At 38.2% G+C, this 19,013-nt stretch overlaps 1 protein-coding gene across 4 annotated transcripts in view; it reads right to left on the bottom strand.

Annotated features, from left to right (window-relative positions):
- Positions 1–1,695: 1,695 nt before the first annotated feature.
- FLVCR1 (FLVCR choline and heme transporter 1) overlaps positions 1,696–19,013 on the bottom strand; it is a 36,439-nt gene continuing 19,121 nt past the window's right edge. For 3 of the 4 annotated variants that reach the window (XR_012432892.1, XR_012432902.1, XR_012432904.1), the window contains 7 exons: positions 17,670–17,737; positions 15,674–15,777; positions 13,366–13,476; positions 12,766–12,871; positions 12,103–12,214; positions 5,911–5,978; positions 4,682–5,744 (listed from right to left, as the gene is read on the bottom strand). Coding sequence is in view for 1 of the 4 variants with exons in the window: in XM_005540805.5 (XP_005540862.1) it covers positions 5,670–5,744; positions 5,911–5,978; positions 12,103–12,214; positions 12,766–12,871; positions 13,366–13,476; positions 15,674–15,777; positions 17,670–17,737 (644 nt within the window). In the remaining 3 variants the exon portion in view is untranslated. Of the gene's footprint in view, positions 5,745–5,910; positions 5,979–12,102; positions 12,215–12,765; positions 12,872–13,365; positions 13,477–15,673; positions 15,778–17,669; positions 17,738–19,013 lie in introns of all 4 variants that reach the window. The other variant, XM_005540805.5, reaches the window with a different exon arrangement.

The raw sequence follows: 19,013 nt of genomic DNA, 5'->3' as shown, positions 1-19,013 counted from the left end.
TCTTGGCAAAGTCTTTTTTGGGTTGAAGCAGATTGCAGACCTTTGAGCGTCATATACCTTGGTCTCTCCCACATTTGAGAAGCTTTCAGCCATTTTTTATTGAATAAGCTTTCTGCTCCTTCTTTCTCTTCTCCTTTATTATTTCCATAATGCAAATGTTAGCTCTTAATGTTGTTTCATAAATCTCATAAGCTCTCTTTAATCCTTTCATTCTTTTTCTCTCCTCTGGCCGGATATTTTCAAATGACCTGTCTTGGAATTCAGATTCTTTCTTCTGCTTGATCAAATCTGCTGTTGACTATTGCATTTTTCCTTTCTGATTGTATTCTTCAGCAGCAGAATTTGTTTTTTATTTCTGTCTCTTTGCTGAACTTCCATTTTGTTCATGCATTGTTTTTCTGATTTCATAGAGTTGTGTATCTGTTCTCTTATAGCTCAGTGAATTTTCTTAAAACAATTTAAATTTATTGTCAAGCAATTCATAGATCTCAATTTCTTTGGATTTGTTACTGTAATATTATTGTGCTCCTTAGGTGATATCATGTTTCCATTTTTTGTTTGTTTTCTTGAAGTCTTCCATTTCTATCCTTGCATTTGAAGAAAATCACTTCTTCCAGTCTTAATTGACTAGCTTCAGGAGAGAAATGCCTTCATCAATCTGCCTGGCTAGGAATTCTGAGGCTCTCTCCTACCTTTCCTGTGGATTCACCTGCTCCACAACCCGTTCCCACTTGCAGCAGGGGATTCTTAGAAGTTATATGCCTTCTCTAGATCCCACAAAGCCAGGCCAGGTGCTGACAGCATACTATTTGTTTCCCCTAGGGTGGTGCCCTTAAGTACTCAAGTTTGTGTACCTTGCTCCAGTTCCACAATCAAGCCATCTGTCTCTATATTTGATGCTTGCAGTTGCCATCCAATGTGGCATGCTTGAGAAGCCAGCCTCAGGGAGATGGGGGTGAGGTGCACAGAGCATTTGGGGTGGCCATGGGTCATGTGGGAGGTCCATATGCAAGGTATCCCAGTGGCTGGTGTGTACGCTTCCTGATGGAGTCTGTCGAGTACTAAGCAGGTTTCAGAGCCTTTCTTCCCTTCTCCCAGCCTTTCCCAACACTTAGCTATGCCAATCACCTCAGTATTTTAATTGGGGCAAGAAAGAGGTAGGGTTCTTAGGCAGCATCCCACACAGCTAGGGGCTGAGCACTCACTCACTATGCTATCACCTTCTCCTAGGGGAGAAATCGTGGACTGAGGGGAGTCTCTCTTGCCACTAAGCTGTGCCAACTTGAAGGAGGAGTGATGCAGATAAAGTGAAAATGTTCTTTTTCCTTTCTTTAATGCATTTATTCTCAGATATTTCTACTCCAAGGGTGTGCTGGAACTTCTACATTGGACTTCTGGATTCCTACAAAAGAACTATCATCTGAAAGTACTGGTAAAAATCAGTGCTTCTGTGGAAGAATGATGATACAAAGCTCCTATTCTGTCATCGTGCTAACATCACTCTCTAAAGTTACTTTTAAAGGAATAAAATATTTTAGTATCTATTTTAGCCCTGATCCTGGTAGACTTTGTTTCCCTATTTTATGTTCCACGCACTACCTCATTCCCTCATTCCCATTCTGAAATTCTGTAATCCCTTTAAACTCCCCATGTGTACCTAAGCACCAGAATTTTTCAAAAAGTCATAGCAAATTAACATAAAAAAATAAATTTATTTTGAGTCTGAAATATTGAAGAACAAGCATACAGATAAACAGTACAAAGAGCAAAAATTAGAACATGAGTAATGACTTACGACACAGGCATTTTTCGAGCTATCGCATACAGACACATTTTTACATACAAACATTTTTTAAAGACATCTCTCCAACATTCTCAATAGGCAAGAGCTGTATTTGTGACATTTATAATAAATGCAACAGCTTTTAAAACATCCAATTTCTTTCCTAAATCATTTGATTAAAATTCACACAAGTGATGATTACCTATTCCATTTTCCGAAAATATGACATACAGTCATGTGCCACATGTTTCGCTCGACAATGGACCACATATGACAGAGATCCTATAAGATTATAATGGAGCTGAAAAATTCCTATCACCTAGTGATGCCACAGCCATTGTTACATTGTAGCACAATGTATTATCTGTTCTGTGTTTAGATTACACAGATACCATTGTGTTACAAATGCCTACGGTATTCAATACATGAACATGCTGTACAGGTTTGTAGCCTAGAAGTGACAGGTTTTGCCATATAGCCTAGGTGTGTAGTAGGCTCTACCACCTAGGTTTGTGTAAGTACACTTCATGATGTTCACACAATGATGAAATCACCTAATGACAAATTTCTCAGAATATAGCTGTCATTAAGTCACATATTACTGTAGAATTATAACATTGTTTGACATATTACAGACAACTTTCACTCAAAATACAGAAAAATTATCAATTCATTTTGCATTCTGTCACATATTTCACCTCCTTTCTAACAAGGAAAAATACACAAACATATATGTGTATGCTTTTCAGAAATAAAGTATTCTAAATTTCATTTGTAATTTGTTCAAAACCTCAGGAACCCAACAAGTACATGATTAGTTTAAACAACACTGATAGTTTAAAAACAAAAACAATTATTTGGGGAGAGACCTTAAAATATATTTTTGGCTGTTTTTACCTGTAACGTAAATATCAAAAGAAGTAATGATTGGACATACTCTGCTTGAGTTACCCTCAACTGACTGTTGTCCAGAGAATTTTTCTCTGGCTGGATTCAAGTTCCTGTGATATAATAATTTGGTCTATTCCATGATTAATAGCATTTAATATTTTGAAAAGATCTTTGAGATCAAACTGAACACATCCATTTCATGGATGAGGAAAATGCTGCCCAGAGAGGTTTAATGACTTGTCCAGAGTTATAGGAACGTACAGAAACACATCCAGGACATGGACACAGAGTTCCTGATTCTTAGTCAAATTCTTAAGGTGACACATTCCCCAGGGTCAGATTCTACATAATTTACAGTAACTTGATTATAAAGAATGTTATAATTTCAATATATATCAATGCATATATTCTGCCTGATACAGTTGGGATACTTGTCCCTCCAATCTCATGTTGAAATGTAATCCTCAATGTTGCAGGATGGCCCTAATGGAAGGTGTTTGGGTCCTGGGAGTGAATCCCTCATGGCTTGGTGCTATTCTTGCAGTAGTGAGTGAGTTTTCACAAAATCTGGTTGTTTGAAGGTGTATGGCACCTCCCCGCTCTCTTGCTCCTGCTTCGCCGTGACATCTCTGCTCCCACTTAGCCTTCTACCATGAGTAAATCTCCCTGAGGGCTCTCCAGAAGCTGAGCAGACACTGGTGCCATGCTTACACAGCCTGCAGAACCGTAAGCCACTTAAACCTTTTTTATTTGTAAATTACAGTCTAAAGTATTTCTGTTCTTTTTTTCCCTAAAACAGTCTTGCTCTGTCACCCAGGCTGGAATGCAGAGGTGCAATCCCAGCTCACTGTAGCCTCCACCTTCCAGGTTCAGGCAATTCTCATGCCTCAGCTTCCCAAGAAGGTGGGACTACAGGTGTGTGCCACCATGTCCAGCTAATTTGTGTGTGTGTGTGTGTGTATTTTTAGTAGAGATGGGGTTTCACCATGTTGGCCAGACTGGTCTTCAACTCCTGACCTCAAGTAATCCACCCACCTCAGCCTCCCAAAGTGCTGGGATTATAGGTGTAAGCCATCGTGCTTGTGCTCAACCTCAGGTATTATTTATTTATTTGAGACAGTCTCACTTTATCTCCCAGGCTGGAGTGCAGTGGCATGATTTCAGCTCACTGCAACCTCTGCCACCCGCATTCAAGTGATTCTCCTGCTTCAGCCTCCTGAGCAGCTGGGATTACAGGCGCCTGCCACTGCGCCCGGCTCATTTTTGTATTTTTAGTAGAGACAGGGTTTCACCATCTTGGCCAGGCTGGTTTTGAACTCCTGACCTCGTGATCCACCTGCCTCGGCTTCCTAAAGTGCTGGGATTACAGGCATGAGCCACAGCCACAGCGCCTGGTTTATTTTATTTTATTTTATTTTATTTATTTATTTTTTTAGTAGAGATGGGGTTTTACCATGTTGGCCAGGCTGGTCTTGAACTCCTGATCTCAGGTGATCCACCCGCTTCAGTCTCCCAAAGTGCTGGGATTATACGCGTGAGCCACCACGCCTGGCCCAAGTATTTCTTTATAGCAATGCAACGATGGCCTAACACACTGCCTAAATCAAAACTGCTATTCACTTCAAGGGTATTCATTACCTGACTAGCTTTTTTGGGTGCATATGAACATAATGTAAATTCTATGGCTGATCAAATGTCATTACTATAAAGATACTCCCCATGAGCTCAGAGTCAGGACATCAACAATACTTAACCTCTCACTGTAAACATAACACAGTGATAGGCACTGTGGAAATATATTTGGTCCTATTTTCCCTACCTGAGCATGTAAAAGAGCAGACAACTCCAACAGTGTGATGATGCTGCAGTGAAGAAAAGAATCCACTCCCTGGCACACTGATGGAGCATGTACCTGGGAATAGTATTCCTCAAAGGAGAATGGTCATAAAAATGATACTGCAGAATTCAAACAGCATTCAAGAGATCTCCACTAAATGGAGACATGTAGGCTATCTGAAGTTATTACAGATTTCCTTATTTCAGGAATCTTCAAAGCAAAATATAGGATGTGATACAAGAAAACATGAAATAGCCAGTAACATATATGATAAAATTGTCTTACTAGAAAGTTACACATCAGGAAAAAGAAAGAAGAGAGTTTAAAATAAAAAAAAGGCAATGGGTACAAAACTACTCTATCTCAAGTTGAAATGAAAAAAATACAGTGTTAGCATTTATCCATGATAGAAAGGCAGCACAGAACAGAACTCAAGACAGAACGAGCCTGTAACCAGGCTCCTTAATGAGAACATAATTCTAAGACCAAAGTCTGGGTAGAATCTGTACACAGAATAGTTTTTGTAGCCATTTGACTGCATGTGTTAAGAAGTACTTTGTAACAAGAGTACAATAAATGGGAAAAATCGTAGAGGTCATCTGAAAGCCTGATCCCAATGCTGTCCTTTGTGGGTGAGTAGTGTCATGTTGGTATGTTGTACTCATATGAAGTGGCTTGAACAGTTGGTCAGCACAGTGAAAAGGCAGCCAATTAGGAATATATTGTACATTTAGTTCCACTGGATATTTTAACATATAAACTGCATGAACTATTATATCTTATGGGGACTGAACACCCCATATTATCACTTTAAAAAGTCTTCTAAGCTTCCATTTTCTACAAAAAAGAAAAACATCGACTTTTAAAAAGTAAATGTCAAGAAGCTTACTTTCAGATACAATATAAGACTAAAAACTGGATACTGATTAGATAAACAATAGTGTTAACATGATGTAAACAGAAGAATTTTAAGAAAATTTCCCTTAAATTAACAATTAAGCAAAATAATAATTACGCATTTAGAGCTCATATGGTAATTTTCAAGTAAGTGTGTCTATTCCCCCACCACATACAAACCCAGTCTTGGTGCTCATATATCTCTCCAAGGATGATCACATTGTCCCCAATTACTACAAGATAGTAACTTTTCCTTTCTCTTCAAATTGCTGATTCTGACTGCTTGGACAACATAACCGTTTTTGATTCTTGGTCTGTGGGACTGTCAGCTGGTACCTATAAAAATAATCAGAAGATTAAAAATGTATAGCATCTGGCATATCCTATTATAACAGATCAACAGTTGACTCGGGGGAAAAATAGCTAAATAAAAAAACATGGTTTCACATTTATTCTATACATACTTCTCAACAGTATAATCATAAAAATATTCATTACTTACAGCTTTAACATCAACATTTGTAATTCCTATATTTATGTTGTGTCTTCGCAGATCCGACTTGATTAATGCTGAAACAGAGAGGCATCAATGGAGTTACTATAAACTGTTTTGTGAAGATTTTTTTAAAAGCAGCTCAAAGTCTTTCTTGGTATTGTCAAATTTAATACACTGTAGTGTCATGATATTTAATAGCATCCCAATAGCCTGAAAAATAATAGTACCTCTCTGAAGTTGTTAACAATTAGTAAGTCATTCATTATCGAACAAACACGGGAATGCTAGCAACCAATGATACAAAAATAAAAAGTAATTCTTTTTATGAAAGGACTCTCCCATCTAGGGAAACTTTGACATGTAAACAAGTATAACAGTGTATGATAATTGCAAGGTATGGTGGGGAAGTGGGAGCAAAAAAGTCTATGTCGTCAGCCAAAGGAAATTAGAGAAGGCTTTCCAGAGAAGACATACTTGATACTGGAAAAAACTGAGTAATAACTTGTCAAGCAGACAAGAGGAGAGGAAGACATTCTAGGCAGAAGGGAATGCAGGTATATCTCAGAGATATTGTGGGTTCAGCTACAGATCACCACAAGAGTGAATATTGCTGGGCACGGTGGCTCACACCTGTAATCCCAGCACTTTGGGAGGCTGAGGTAGGTGGATCACAAGGTCAGGAGATTGAAACCATCCTGGCTAACACAGTGAAACCCCATCTCTAGTAAAAACAAAAAGTGAGCCAGACATGGCGGCACGCACCTGTAGTCCCAACAACTAGGGAGGCTGAGGCAGGAGAATTGCTTGAACCTGGGAGATGCAGTTTGCAGAGAGCCGAGATCACGAAACTGCACAAATTTTTTGGTTTTCCAGTGCATAAAAAGTTATGTTTATACTATACTGTAGTCTATTTAAAGTTTGCAATAGCATTATGTCTAAAAAAAATCAATCTACATGCCTTAATTTAAAAACACTTTACTGGCCAGGCACGGTGGCTCATGTCTGTAATCCTAGCACTTTGGGAGGCTGAGGCAGGAGGATCACCTGAGGTCAGGAGTTCGAGACCAGTCTAACCAACATAGTGAAACCCCCATCTCTACTAAAAATACAAAAATTAGCCGGTATGGTGGTGGGCATCTGTAATCCCAGCTATTCAGGAGGCTGAGGCAGGAGAATTACTTGAACCCAGGAGGCAGAAGTTGCAGTGAGCCGGGATGGCGCTATTCCACTCCAGCCTGGGCAACAAGAGCAAAACTCCATCTAAAACAAAACAAAACAAAACAAAAAACACTTTACTGCTAAAAAATGGTAATTATTATCCGAGCCTTCTGCAAGTTCTCTTTTTGCTAGTGGAGGGTCTTGCCTTGATGTTGATGGCTGCTGACAGATCAGGGTGGTGGTTGCTAAAAGGTGGGAGTGGCTGTGACAATTTCTTAAAGTAAGACAGTGACGAAGTTTGCCATATTAATCAACTCTTCCTTTCATGAAAGATCTCTCTGTGTGCAATACTTGTTTGATAACATTTTACCCACAAAACTTCCTCAAAATAGGAGTCAATCTTCTCAAACCCTGCCACTGCTTCATCAACTAGTTTATATAATATTCTAAATCCTCTGTTGTCATTTCAACATTTACAGCATCTTTACTAGTAGATTCCAACTCACGAAAACACTTTCTTTGCTTATCCATAAGAAGCAACCCTTCATTTGTTCAAGTTTTACCATGAGATGCAGCAATTCAGTTACCTCTTCATATTCCACTTCTAATTCCAGTTCTCTTTTTATTCCCACCACATCTGCAGCTATTTCCTCCACTGAAGTCTTGAACCCCTCAAAATCATCCATGAGAATGAGAATTAACTTCCTCCAAACTCCTGTTAATGTTGATAGTTTGACCTTCTCCCATGAATCAAGAATGTTCTTAATGGCATCTAGGATGGTGCATCCTTTCCAGAAAGTTCTCAATTTACTTTGCCCAGATCCAAGAGAGGAATAATTATTTCTGGCAGCTACAGCCTTTTGAAATGTATTTCTTAAAGAATAAGACTTGAAAGTTGAAATTACTCCTTGATCTATGGGCTGCAGAAGGGATGCTGTATTTCCAGGCATGAAAACAACGTTGATCTCCTTGTACATCTTCATCAGAGCTCTTGGGTAAACAGGTGAATTGGTCAAAGAGCAGTAATATTTTGAAAGGAATGTTTTTCTGAGTAGCAGGCTTCAACAATGGGTTTAAAATATTCAGCAAACCATGCTATTAACAGATGTACTATCAACTACAGGTTTCAGGTTCATTGTTCCATTGATAGAGCTTAGGCAGAGCAAATTTAGCCTAATTCTTACCGGCCCTAGGATTTTCAGAATGGTCAACAAGCATTAGTTTCAATTTAAAGTCACCAGCTGCATCAACCCCTCACAGGAGAGTCAGCTTGTCCTTTGAAGCCAGACATTGACTCCTCCTCTATAGCTATGGCAGTCCTAGATGGCATCTTCTTCCAATATAAGCCTGTTTCATCTACATGGAAAATTTGTTGTTTATTGTAGCCACCTTCATCAACAATCTTAGCTAGATCTTCTGGATAATTTATTTCAGTATCTACATCAGCACTTGCTGCTTCACCTTGCACTTTTATGTTATGAAGACAACTTCTTTCCTTACCTCATGAACTGACTTCTGCTAGCTTCCAGCTTTTCTTCTGCAACTTTCTCACCTCTTTCAGCTTTCACAGAATTGGACAGTTAGGGCCTTGCTCTAGATTAGGCTTTGGTTTCCGGGGATGTTGTGGCTGGTATGATCTTCTAACAAGACCACTCAAACTTTCTCCATATCAATAAGGATGTTGTGCTTTATCATTTGTGTGTTCAATGGAGTAGCATTCTTAATTTCCCTTAAGAATTTTTCCTTTGCATTAGCAACTTGGCTAATTGTTTGGTGCAAAAGGCCTAGCTTTTGGGCTCTCTGGGCTTTTGACATGACTTCCTCACTAAGCTTAATCATTTTTAGCTTCTGATTTAAGATGAGAGATTTACTACTCTTCCTTTCGCTTAAACACTAGAGGCCATTGTAGGGATATTAATTCAGGGGTATTAATCAGGACCCTGATGTCAATATTGCATGTTTGAGAGAACAGGGAAGCCCAACAAGGGGAAGAGAGATATAGGAATGGCTGGTCAGTGGAGCAGTCAGAACACACAAAACCTTTATTAAGTTCGCTGTCTTTTATGGGTGTAGTTCATGATGGCCCCAAACAATTACAATAGTAACACCAAAGATCACTATTGCAGAAGATCATAACAGATATAATAATAATAAAGCTCTGTAGTAAAATACTCAACATATGAGAGAAATTAATTAGCATTTAAGATGGTAAAAGCATTAATGTAAAACTAATTTTAAAGATTTATTCTCACTTCTTATTTTTCAAGACTTGATTTGTTTGAATTAGTATTCATGAATCTCTTGTAAAAGTAATTTGAAAGGGGATTACAAAACTGCTCCCTTCTTTGGTATAACAATAATACTTTTTTTTTGAGACAGAGTCTCGCTTGTTGTGCAGGCTGGAGTGCAGTGGTGTGATCTTCACTCACTGCAACCTTCGCCTCCCAGGTTCAAGCAATTCTTCTGCCTCAGCCTCCCAGGTAGCTGAGATTACAGGTGTGTGCCCCCACACCTGGCTGAATTTTTTTGTATTTTTAGTAGACACGAAGTTTCACTATGTTGGTCAGGCTGGTCTCGAACTCCTGACCCCAAATGATCCGCCTGTCTCAGCTTCCCAAAGTGCTGGGAATATAACCGTGAGCCACCATGTCCAGCCAATAGTAATAGTCTTAGATAAGATATAGTACTTGCCTAGAAGTTAAGAACCAACATGGAATTACTTATGAAAGAATAGTTAAATATTACATATTTATTTAATATCTTGTTAATATATTACATATTTCACAGTTTTGTATGTTTCATTTTACTAATTGGATAGGGGGAAAAACTCCCTTGTGATAAGATGCTTTTTCTTTGAGGAACCAGACTACACTCACTTTCCTTTAGCTTAACGAATGAATGCTCAGGTTCCTATCATTCATAAAACAATGAGTGAGCAACCTTAGGTAGTTGTGTATATCCAAAATCTTTATCACTGGTGAGATTTCATATTGAAGGTTTCACAAAGAATGATCAGGTATTCAACAAACAGTAGAAGAAATTCTGATTCACATCTTTCTGATAGATTCTGTCCTCCAACTAAGTTATAACCAGATCAAAGAAGCACAATCTCTCTTGGTATCTGCAAGGAACTGATTCCAAGAACCCGCCTCAGATACCAAAATCCATGAATGCTCAATTCCTTTATGTGAAATGGTGTAGTATAAGCTTGTTCAACCTGTGGTCTGCAGGCCATATGTGGCCCAGGACAGTTTTAAATGTGGCCCAATACAAACTCATAAATTTTTTAAAAACATTATGAGATATTTTGCAATTTTTTTTTTTAGCTCATTAGCTATCATTAGTATTAGAGTAGTTCATGTGTGGCCTAAGATAATTCTTGTTCCAATGTGGTCCAGAGAAGGCAAAAGATTGGACCCCCCTGGGTAGTATTTATATATAACATATACACATCCTCCTACATACTTAAACCATCTCTAGATTACTAATACCGAATACAATGTAAATAGTTGTTATACTATAATGTTTAGGGAATGATGACTTTTTTTTTTTTTTTTTTTTTGAGACGGAGTCTCGCTCTGTCGCCCAGGCTGGAGTGCAGTGGCCGGATCTCAGCTCACTGCAAGCTCCGCCTTCCGGGTTCACGCCATTCTCCTGCCTCAGCCTCCCGAGTAGCTGGGACTACAGGCGCCCGCCACCTCGCCCGGCTAGTTTTTTGTATTTTTTAGTAGAGACGGGGTTTCACCGTGTTAGCCAGGATAGTCTCGATCTCCTGACCTCGTGATCCACCCGTCTCGGCCTCCCAAAGTGCTGGGATTACAGGCTTGAGCCACCGCGCCCGGCGGAATGATGACATTTTAAAAGTCTGTACATGTTCAGTGCAGATGCAACCATCCATTTTTGTTTCCAATTAATTTCAACCCACAGTTGAATCCACAGATGAAGAACCCACGGGATACACAAAGGGCTGACTATAATCTCTTCCGAATATACAAAGCTTCTGTCCCTCACGATGGTAAAGGGATACAGAAGGAAATTCACAAAGTAAAATAATACTACAAGCCAGCATGCACCTGGAAATACTTCTGAACATAAGTCTTGCTTCCAAATCTATTGTACACCCATGTGCATGGGCAAACTATGGATAAAAATTCTGTGACATTCTCTTTCTCTGGAGATTGAGCACTATTTTCTTTCCTGCCCATGTCTATGATGACTATACCTGAGAAGTATAAGCACTAGCTAAGGATTCCACATACTATTTCCACCACTACCACTTGACTGCTTACCACCTCTACCACATTGTAACAGTAGAAACACGTGTTAGGCACGTCCTAGGTGCCAGACACTAGGAACTTTTCATGAACCATTTCAATTAATCCTCACGGTAACCCTATAAAGCAGGCTTTAACGCTCTATTATATAAATGAGGAAAGGAGGATGTGAGAGGTTAAGCAACCTGTCTAAAGTCACACTCCCAGTGAGCAGCAGAATCGCAATTTGAGGCCAGGTCTTCCCAACTCCAGGTCTTCACTACTCTTTTTTTTGAGACAGAGTCTTGCTGTTGCCCAGGCTAGAGTGCACTGGTGCAATCTTGACTCACTGCAACCTCTGTCTCCTGGGTTCAAGCGATTTTCCTGCCTCAGCCTCCCAAGTAGCGGGGACTACAGGTGCGCGCTACCACACCTGGCAAATTTTAGTAGAGATGGGGTTTTGCCATGTTGGCCAGGTTGGTCTCAAACTCCTCACCTCAAGTAATCTGCCCGCCTCTGCTTCCCAAAGTGCTGGGATTATAGGCATGAGCCAACGCACCAGGCCTTTACTACTCTTTTTACAACAGTTTTGCTTGCTATGCAGAGTAACTATATTGAATTTGAAATCTGCAAAATGAATAGATTCATGTCCTTAGAAGAAAACAAATAATGTCCTGCTTTTTCCCTCATTTTTTCCCCTTGAGTTCTGCCAAGCTATTGAGAAGCAATATACATGAAAATTAACACATGACACAAGTCCTTTTGCCAGGCAAACGCCCTAATTTACCTGTTAAAATGATGCCTATAAACATCCAGACACAGAGAAAAATGTTTCCTGCCTTAGGACCATAATCTGATGTGAGCTTTCCTTGAGCCAATGTGAACAAAATTCCAAATATCTAAAATACAATAAGAAAAATAATTTGTTATTAAGTTTACTTATTTAAAACAAGTATAAAGTTTTCACCAGAACTTTTCTTAACTTATTGTTTATATGATTTGTTTTCTAGAAACATTCATTGAAAAGTTGAATTATTAAACAAAAACCATGGTCAGGCTGGGCACAGTGGCTCACACCTGTAATCCTAGCACTTTGGGAGGTTGAGGTAGGCGAATTGCTTGAGCCCAGGAGTCCGAGACCAGCCTGGACAACAAGGCGAAACCTCCTCTCTACAAAAAATAACAAAAAACATTTAGCTGGGCATGCTGGTGTGCACCTGTCATCCCAAATACTCTGGAGGCAGAGGAGGGAAGATTGCTTGAGCCTAGGAGTTTGAAGCTGCAGTGAGCCATGACTGCACTACTGCACTCCAGCTTGGGTAGCAGAGCAAAACCCTATTTCCAAAAAACAAAACAACAACAACAACAAATAAAACCATGGTCAAACTCATTACTCACTAGAATATCTGGTATAATAATCATCTCAGGTTTACAGAAATCAGAGGTTTACCTGTGCAGAAGCATTAAGAAGACCAGATGAAGTACCTTCAGATTCAGGGTAAGTGATTTCAACAGCAAATTCAAAACCCAAAGGGAGGTAACCAGTCATGAAGAAGCTAGGAAAATAAATCCAGAATTATAGAAAGAATTATCAGAAGGTCACAATCACATACTGATGTAATCATTCTGCATCTCAGGCTTATTCTAATGACCAAATAAGTGAATATTTTGAAGTTGCTATGTCAAAGTAAGGAACTATTATTATTGACGAATCAGCTCAAGGTTACAGAACTGGAAGCAACAAATACCAAATTTTTTTCTGAGAAAAATTTACTTCTAGTTTTGTAAGTCAACTGTCTTTGTAACCAAATAAACTTACACAGATTAAGTAAGGCTTATCCATTTTGTTTACCTATGGTATACCAAAAACCAATTTTAAAGAATTTTAATAGTTCTTAAGAATTACACGTTTATATGCACAGAATGAATCCTTAAAGTTTAAAATATTGAAGAACCTTTGGATGAACTTAAAAAATTAGAGACCAGAGTAATAATACTTCAGAATTATAACAGCATGCTATCACTTCTCCTAAACACATCTGATACTTACCCAAGCACCCCTCCAGTAACAAACACGATGATAATGTATCCAAGGTCCAATGTGAAAGTAAAGATAACCATTCCAATAAAAGACAAAATATAAACTATCAGAGTAGTCTGTCTAAAACAAAAACAACAAAGTTGTTAGTATTTTGTCTAATTCTCCTAGACATATAAAAATCATCACTCTTATCTGTTCAGTAATGAATCTTTGTTTTTCAAATTTCACCCCTTCTTGTCTATGGAAAATGTATCCACCAAAGCATAAATTTTAAAGCATTTTTAATTTAAGATTCAGCAGCATCAGGAAACAAAACCACACCATATCGAATGCTCAGACGGGGACACTTTTTTATGAATAAAATCATTTTTATGCCACCAAATGGGATAGTTCCCTATTCACATTTCAAGATTCGGATCAAATTCTACCTCTTCCAAATGCCTTCTAGAACCACACCAGCTTATAAGGGTCTCTCTTTCTTCTAAATTCCTTTGTCATTTTGGTACTATAAAACTGATGACATCTATTTTAGTTTGTTATATTATTTAACTTTTCACATGTGAATGCCTTATTTGCTCCATTTAGACCACAAACATGTTAACAACAGGGATCACATACTGCTTGCCATAATTTTCATCTAAGAGAGATGCACACAACAGGAGTTTGGTGAATGAATGGCAGTTACCCTGAGAAGAAAGCCACAGTGGCAAAGAACACACGTCTATGCCTATCAAGTTTTCTAAATGTATAATGGATGAAAAACTTAAGGAATTTAATCCTTTACATATGCTTCCTTCATCTATAAATCAAGTAGGTTTCACTCTAAGCTATCAGTTTACAATAATGAAGCTAAGGTAAGTGTTGTCTTAAATTATGGAAAAATTATCTTGGAGAATTTCAAGATTAGAGATATTTTTGGTAGGGTTTAGACTAATAATATCAAATATATCTTGAGCCTTGAAAGGTGCACGGGACACAGTTCCATATTTCATTCACTTATTCATTAATAGTTTCATTCATTCATTTCCAAGTACAGGGGGAAGTTTTGGCCTATTAAAAAATGTGGTGATTCTTTTAACTCCCAGAGCAAAATATGCTGCCTCTGAAACCCTTTATTAGTCTCCCAGTTGGTATCATTTATTTTCTTTGGTGTTAGCATTTTGGTGGCTCCATATAATGTACAATTAACAGAATATATTCTTTCTTTTCTTTTTTTTTTTTTTTTTTAGACAGTGTCTTGCTCTGTCACCCAAGCTGAAGTCCAGTGGCATGCTATCTCAGCTCACTGCAACCTCTGCCTCCTGGGTTCAAGCAATTTTCCTTCCTTAGCCTCCTGAGTAGCTAGTATTACAGATGCCCATCACCACACTCAGCTATTTTTTGTATTTTCAGTAGAGATGGAGTTTTGCCATGTTGCCCAGGCTGGTCTCCAACTCCTGGCGTTAAGCAATCTACCCACCTTGGCCTCCCAAAGTGCTGGGATTACAGGCGTAAGACATTGTATCAAGCCAGCACTTTCACATTATGCATTATATTACAGTTAACTGGTACTATAGTCTGGGGGTACTTTAGCCAAAAAGTTTTTAGTAAAATAAAGCCTTATGCTCAACGATAATTTTTTGATCGGAAATAATTACTTTTTTGTTTTTGTATTTAAGCCCACAACATAAGAAAAGAACAAGATAGGCTGGGCATGGTGGCTCCTGCCTGTAATCCCAGCACTTTGGGAGGCTGAGGTGGGTGGACTGCCTGACCTCAGGAGTTCAAAACCAGCCTGGGCAACATGGCGAAACCCTGTCTCCAAAAAGTCAAAAAATTAGCTGAGTGCGGTGGTGCACACCTGTGGTCACAGCTACTCAGGAGGCTGAGGTGGGAGAATCACTTGAGCCTGGAAAGCAGAAGTTACAGTGAGCCAAGATGGTACCACTGCATTCCAGCCAGGGTGACAGAGTGAGACCCCACCTTAAAAAAAAAAAAAAAAAAAAAAAATAAAGACAAAGTCTATCAAAAGTCAAATATTTCTCAGAAATGGCTCTTTTTAGAATAGAAATAATTCCTTCTGAAGTGGTAGGTATGAGTATTGTTAGAAAGAAGGGATTCATAAGGTATCCAAGTTCTCAAAATTGAAATAAATGTGACCAATAAAATAATACAATACATAGAGGATTGAAACACTTAAGTGAAGAGAACCTACTAGTGTTTAGAATCCATATCTAAGTAATAACATGTTTTAAATTTCTTAAAATAAAAAGCAAATTATCTTTTAAAATCAAAATACCTTTGGTTACACACCATACATGTATTTACTTTCACTTACTTGTATGTTTTGGTATAATCCAGCCATAAGCCACAAAGAATAGAGCCCACCATTCCAGCTACTACTAGTGTTAGCCCAATCCTTCCAGCATTGACTTCTTCTCCCTGAAAACAATTTGCATGAGAAGTTGATCAAATAAATGGATTAACTAATTCAGACTCTTCACATTCCCACACCTTTTCATAGTCAATGAAAATAATTAAACTAAGCACACAGTAGGAAGATTTAGTACACGTGTTAGGGTGGGAGGGGAGAGCAGGTAAAGAATATACATAAGCATTACATTTTAAAAAAAGAAAAGAAGCCTAAAATAATAGAAGAAATAAAAAAGGAAAAATTTCCTTAATCCTCTATGGTTAGAAGTACAATGATTTTTGTGAGGATTCTTAAGTATAGATAGTCATGTGTTCCATGACGACATCTAGCTCAACACTGACTCATATATACAGTAGTGATCCCGTAAGATTATAATACCATATTTTTATTCTACCTTCTCTGTTTAGATATATTTAGATACACAATACTTACCATTGTATTACAACTGCCTACAATATTCAGTAAAGTAACATGCTATACAGGTTTGTAACCTAGGAGCAACAGGCTATACCACACAGCCTAGGTATGCCTACTACCTAATGGTGTAGCCTACTAAACCTAATGGTGTAGCCTACTACACTGTATTATACTCACACAACAATGAAGTACACTGTATTATATTCACAACAATGAAACTGCCTAGTGAATTTCTCAGAAGGTATCTCTGTAATTAAGCAAGGTATGACACTGTATAGATGTCTCAAAAGGTGGTTAATCGATAGCTTTTACATAGTACAACTGCTTTACCCTTTCAAAAGCAAAGACACGTCAATCGGAACTTGATATTTATTTATCTATATTTATGCTGAGTTCCCTTAAAATGTTTTGTCTTTTTCCATATAACCAATCATATTATTTCCTAAAAATAAACTTAGGTATCATCACAGGGATAGTAACTTCTGCTTTCCATATTGTGTGGTTTTTTTTGTTTGTTTTTTTGAGGTGAAGTCTCACTCTGTCGCTAGGCTGGAGCGCAGTGGTGCTATCTTGGCTGGGATTACAGGTGTGGGCCACAGCGTCTGGCGTGTTTTTTGTTTTTTTTGAGACAGGGATTTGCTCTTATTGCCCAGGCTGGAATGCAATGGAACGATCTCGGCTCACCGCCACCTCCACCTCCCAGGCTCAAGCGTTTCTCCTGACTCAGCCTCCTGAATAGCTGGGATTACAGGCATGCGCCACCACGCCCAGCTAATTTTGTATTTTTAGTAGAGACGGGGTTTCTCCATGTTGGTCAGGCTGGTCTCAAACTTCCGACCTCAGGTGATCCTCCTCGGCCTCCCAAAGTGCTGGGTTTACAGGTGTGAGCCACTGCGCCTGGCCATACTGTGTGTTTTATAAACTGGATTAAATATGTTAAATTAAAATGATAGGAGGCCATTGTTTTGGAGTGAGCTCCCACACTAGACCCAACAGACCAGACCACACAGAACAGTGTCACTAGCGCTAGGTGCCACATAATCAAACCGAAATTTAAAATGGGCCACTTTTCCAAAAAAAAAGAGATTCATAAGCAACCTGTCAGATGGGGCCCAGTCCCCTTTGTTTTAATCCTATAAGGAAAGTAACTTTGTAACAACGAATCTGCTCTTTGCTCCTTGTTTCTGCTTTCTTCAGTCTTTTTCTGTCTATAAAGCCCATCTCCTCTGCTCAGCTCATCAGTACCTTTCTAAATCTTTAGATGGGATGCTGTCTGATAAAGGAATCGATAATAAAAGCCAATCAGATCTCTAAAGTTGTGGAAATTTCATTTTTTAACAAATATATTCTCAATTAAAACAAATGTAAATATTTGATAGCAACAATGTCATAATCCTTAATCTCATGACCCTGCTAACGACAGTTATATTGCTAAAGAAAAATTCTTGGCCAGGCATGCAATCTGACACAAGCAGAAGCTTACCTCATAATATGTCAATATCATTTGATTTAATAATGTTGAGACTGAATAAAAGGCACCAGTCATGATACCTACAATAATAAAGATGATGTTAAATCATGATATTTACAATAATAAAGAGAATACTAAAAGTGTGTCATTTACCAGTTCATGAAGTGACATGAAATATTATGTGACAATTGTGGAAATATATTTCTTTTCTTTTCTTTTTTTTTTTTTTTTTTTTTTGAGACGGAGTCTCACTCTGTCGCCCAGGCTGGAAGTGCAGCAGTACAAACACAGCTCACTGCATCCTTGATCTCCTGGGCTCAAACGATTTTCCTACCCCAGCCCCACAAATAGCTGGGACTAGAGGCACAGGCCACCGTGAATGGATAATTTTTGGATTTTTTGTAGAGATGAGGTTTTGCCACATTGCCTAGGATGTGGGTCTCCTTTTATACCTTTCAATGTTTTATAATTTTCTCTATGAAGTTCTTTTGGTATATTTATTCTAAGATATCTTTATAGTTTTAGTTGCTATTATAAAAGATATCTTTCATAGGAATACAATACTTATAAATACATAGGAATGCAATTGATATTTTCACATTGTCAGCTATTTAGTAACTTTGCTAACTCATTCTTACTAGTTTTAATAGCTGTCTCTAGGTTCTTTAGTATTATTTTAATAGATGGATGATCACCAAACATTTTCTGTAAAGCATCAGGTAGCAAACCTTTGTTAGCTTTGTAGGACATATGGTCTCTGATGTAACTAATGTAACTACTCAACTCTGCCCTAGTAGTTCAAAAGCAGCTATAGACAATATGTAGACAAACAAAACTTTAATATAAAAACAGGCAATGGCCAGATTTGGCTCATGGGTCACGGTTTGCTGACCTCTGATATGCATAATTATAGTATGAGCAATAACATCTGTTTTGTTTCATATGCCTTTTATTTCTTTTTTCTTGTGTTATTGAGCCAGCCAGTACCTCCAGTTAGATGTTGAACGGAAGTGATGACAGTAAATATCCTTAAGGATACTTCTTATTGATTCTTAAGGAGAATGGCTCTAACGTTTGCCTTTAGTGTAATACTTGCTATAGGGTCTTTGTAGATAAGCTTTATCAGGTTCAGAAAGTTCATTTGTTGGCACCTAATTAAACTGAAGAGCCTCCGCACAGCAAAAAACAAAACAAAACAAAACAAAACAAAAACTATCATCAGAGTGAACAGACAACTTACAGAATGGGAGAAAATTTTTGCAATTTATCCATCTGACAAAGGTCTAATATCCAGAGTCTACAGGAATTTAAATTTACAAGAAAAAGACAACCTCAATAAAAAGTGGGCAAAGGACA

The sequence above is a fragment of the Macaca fascicularis genome, chromosome 1 (genome assembly GCF_037993035.2).
Source record: "Macaca fascicularis isolate 582-1 chromosome 1, T2T-MFA8v1.1".
NCBI classification, from domain to species: domain Eukaryota; kingdom Metazoa; phylum Chordata; class Mammalia; order Primates; family Cercopithecidae; genus Macaca; species Macaca fascicularis.
Note: the sequence above shows the minus strand (reverse complement) of the source record. Positions and strands in the feature narration are given on the sequence as shown.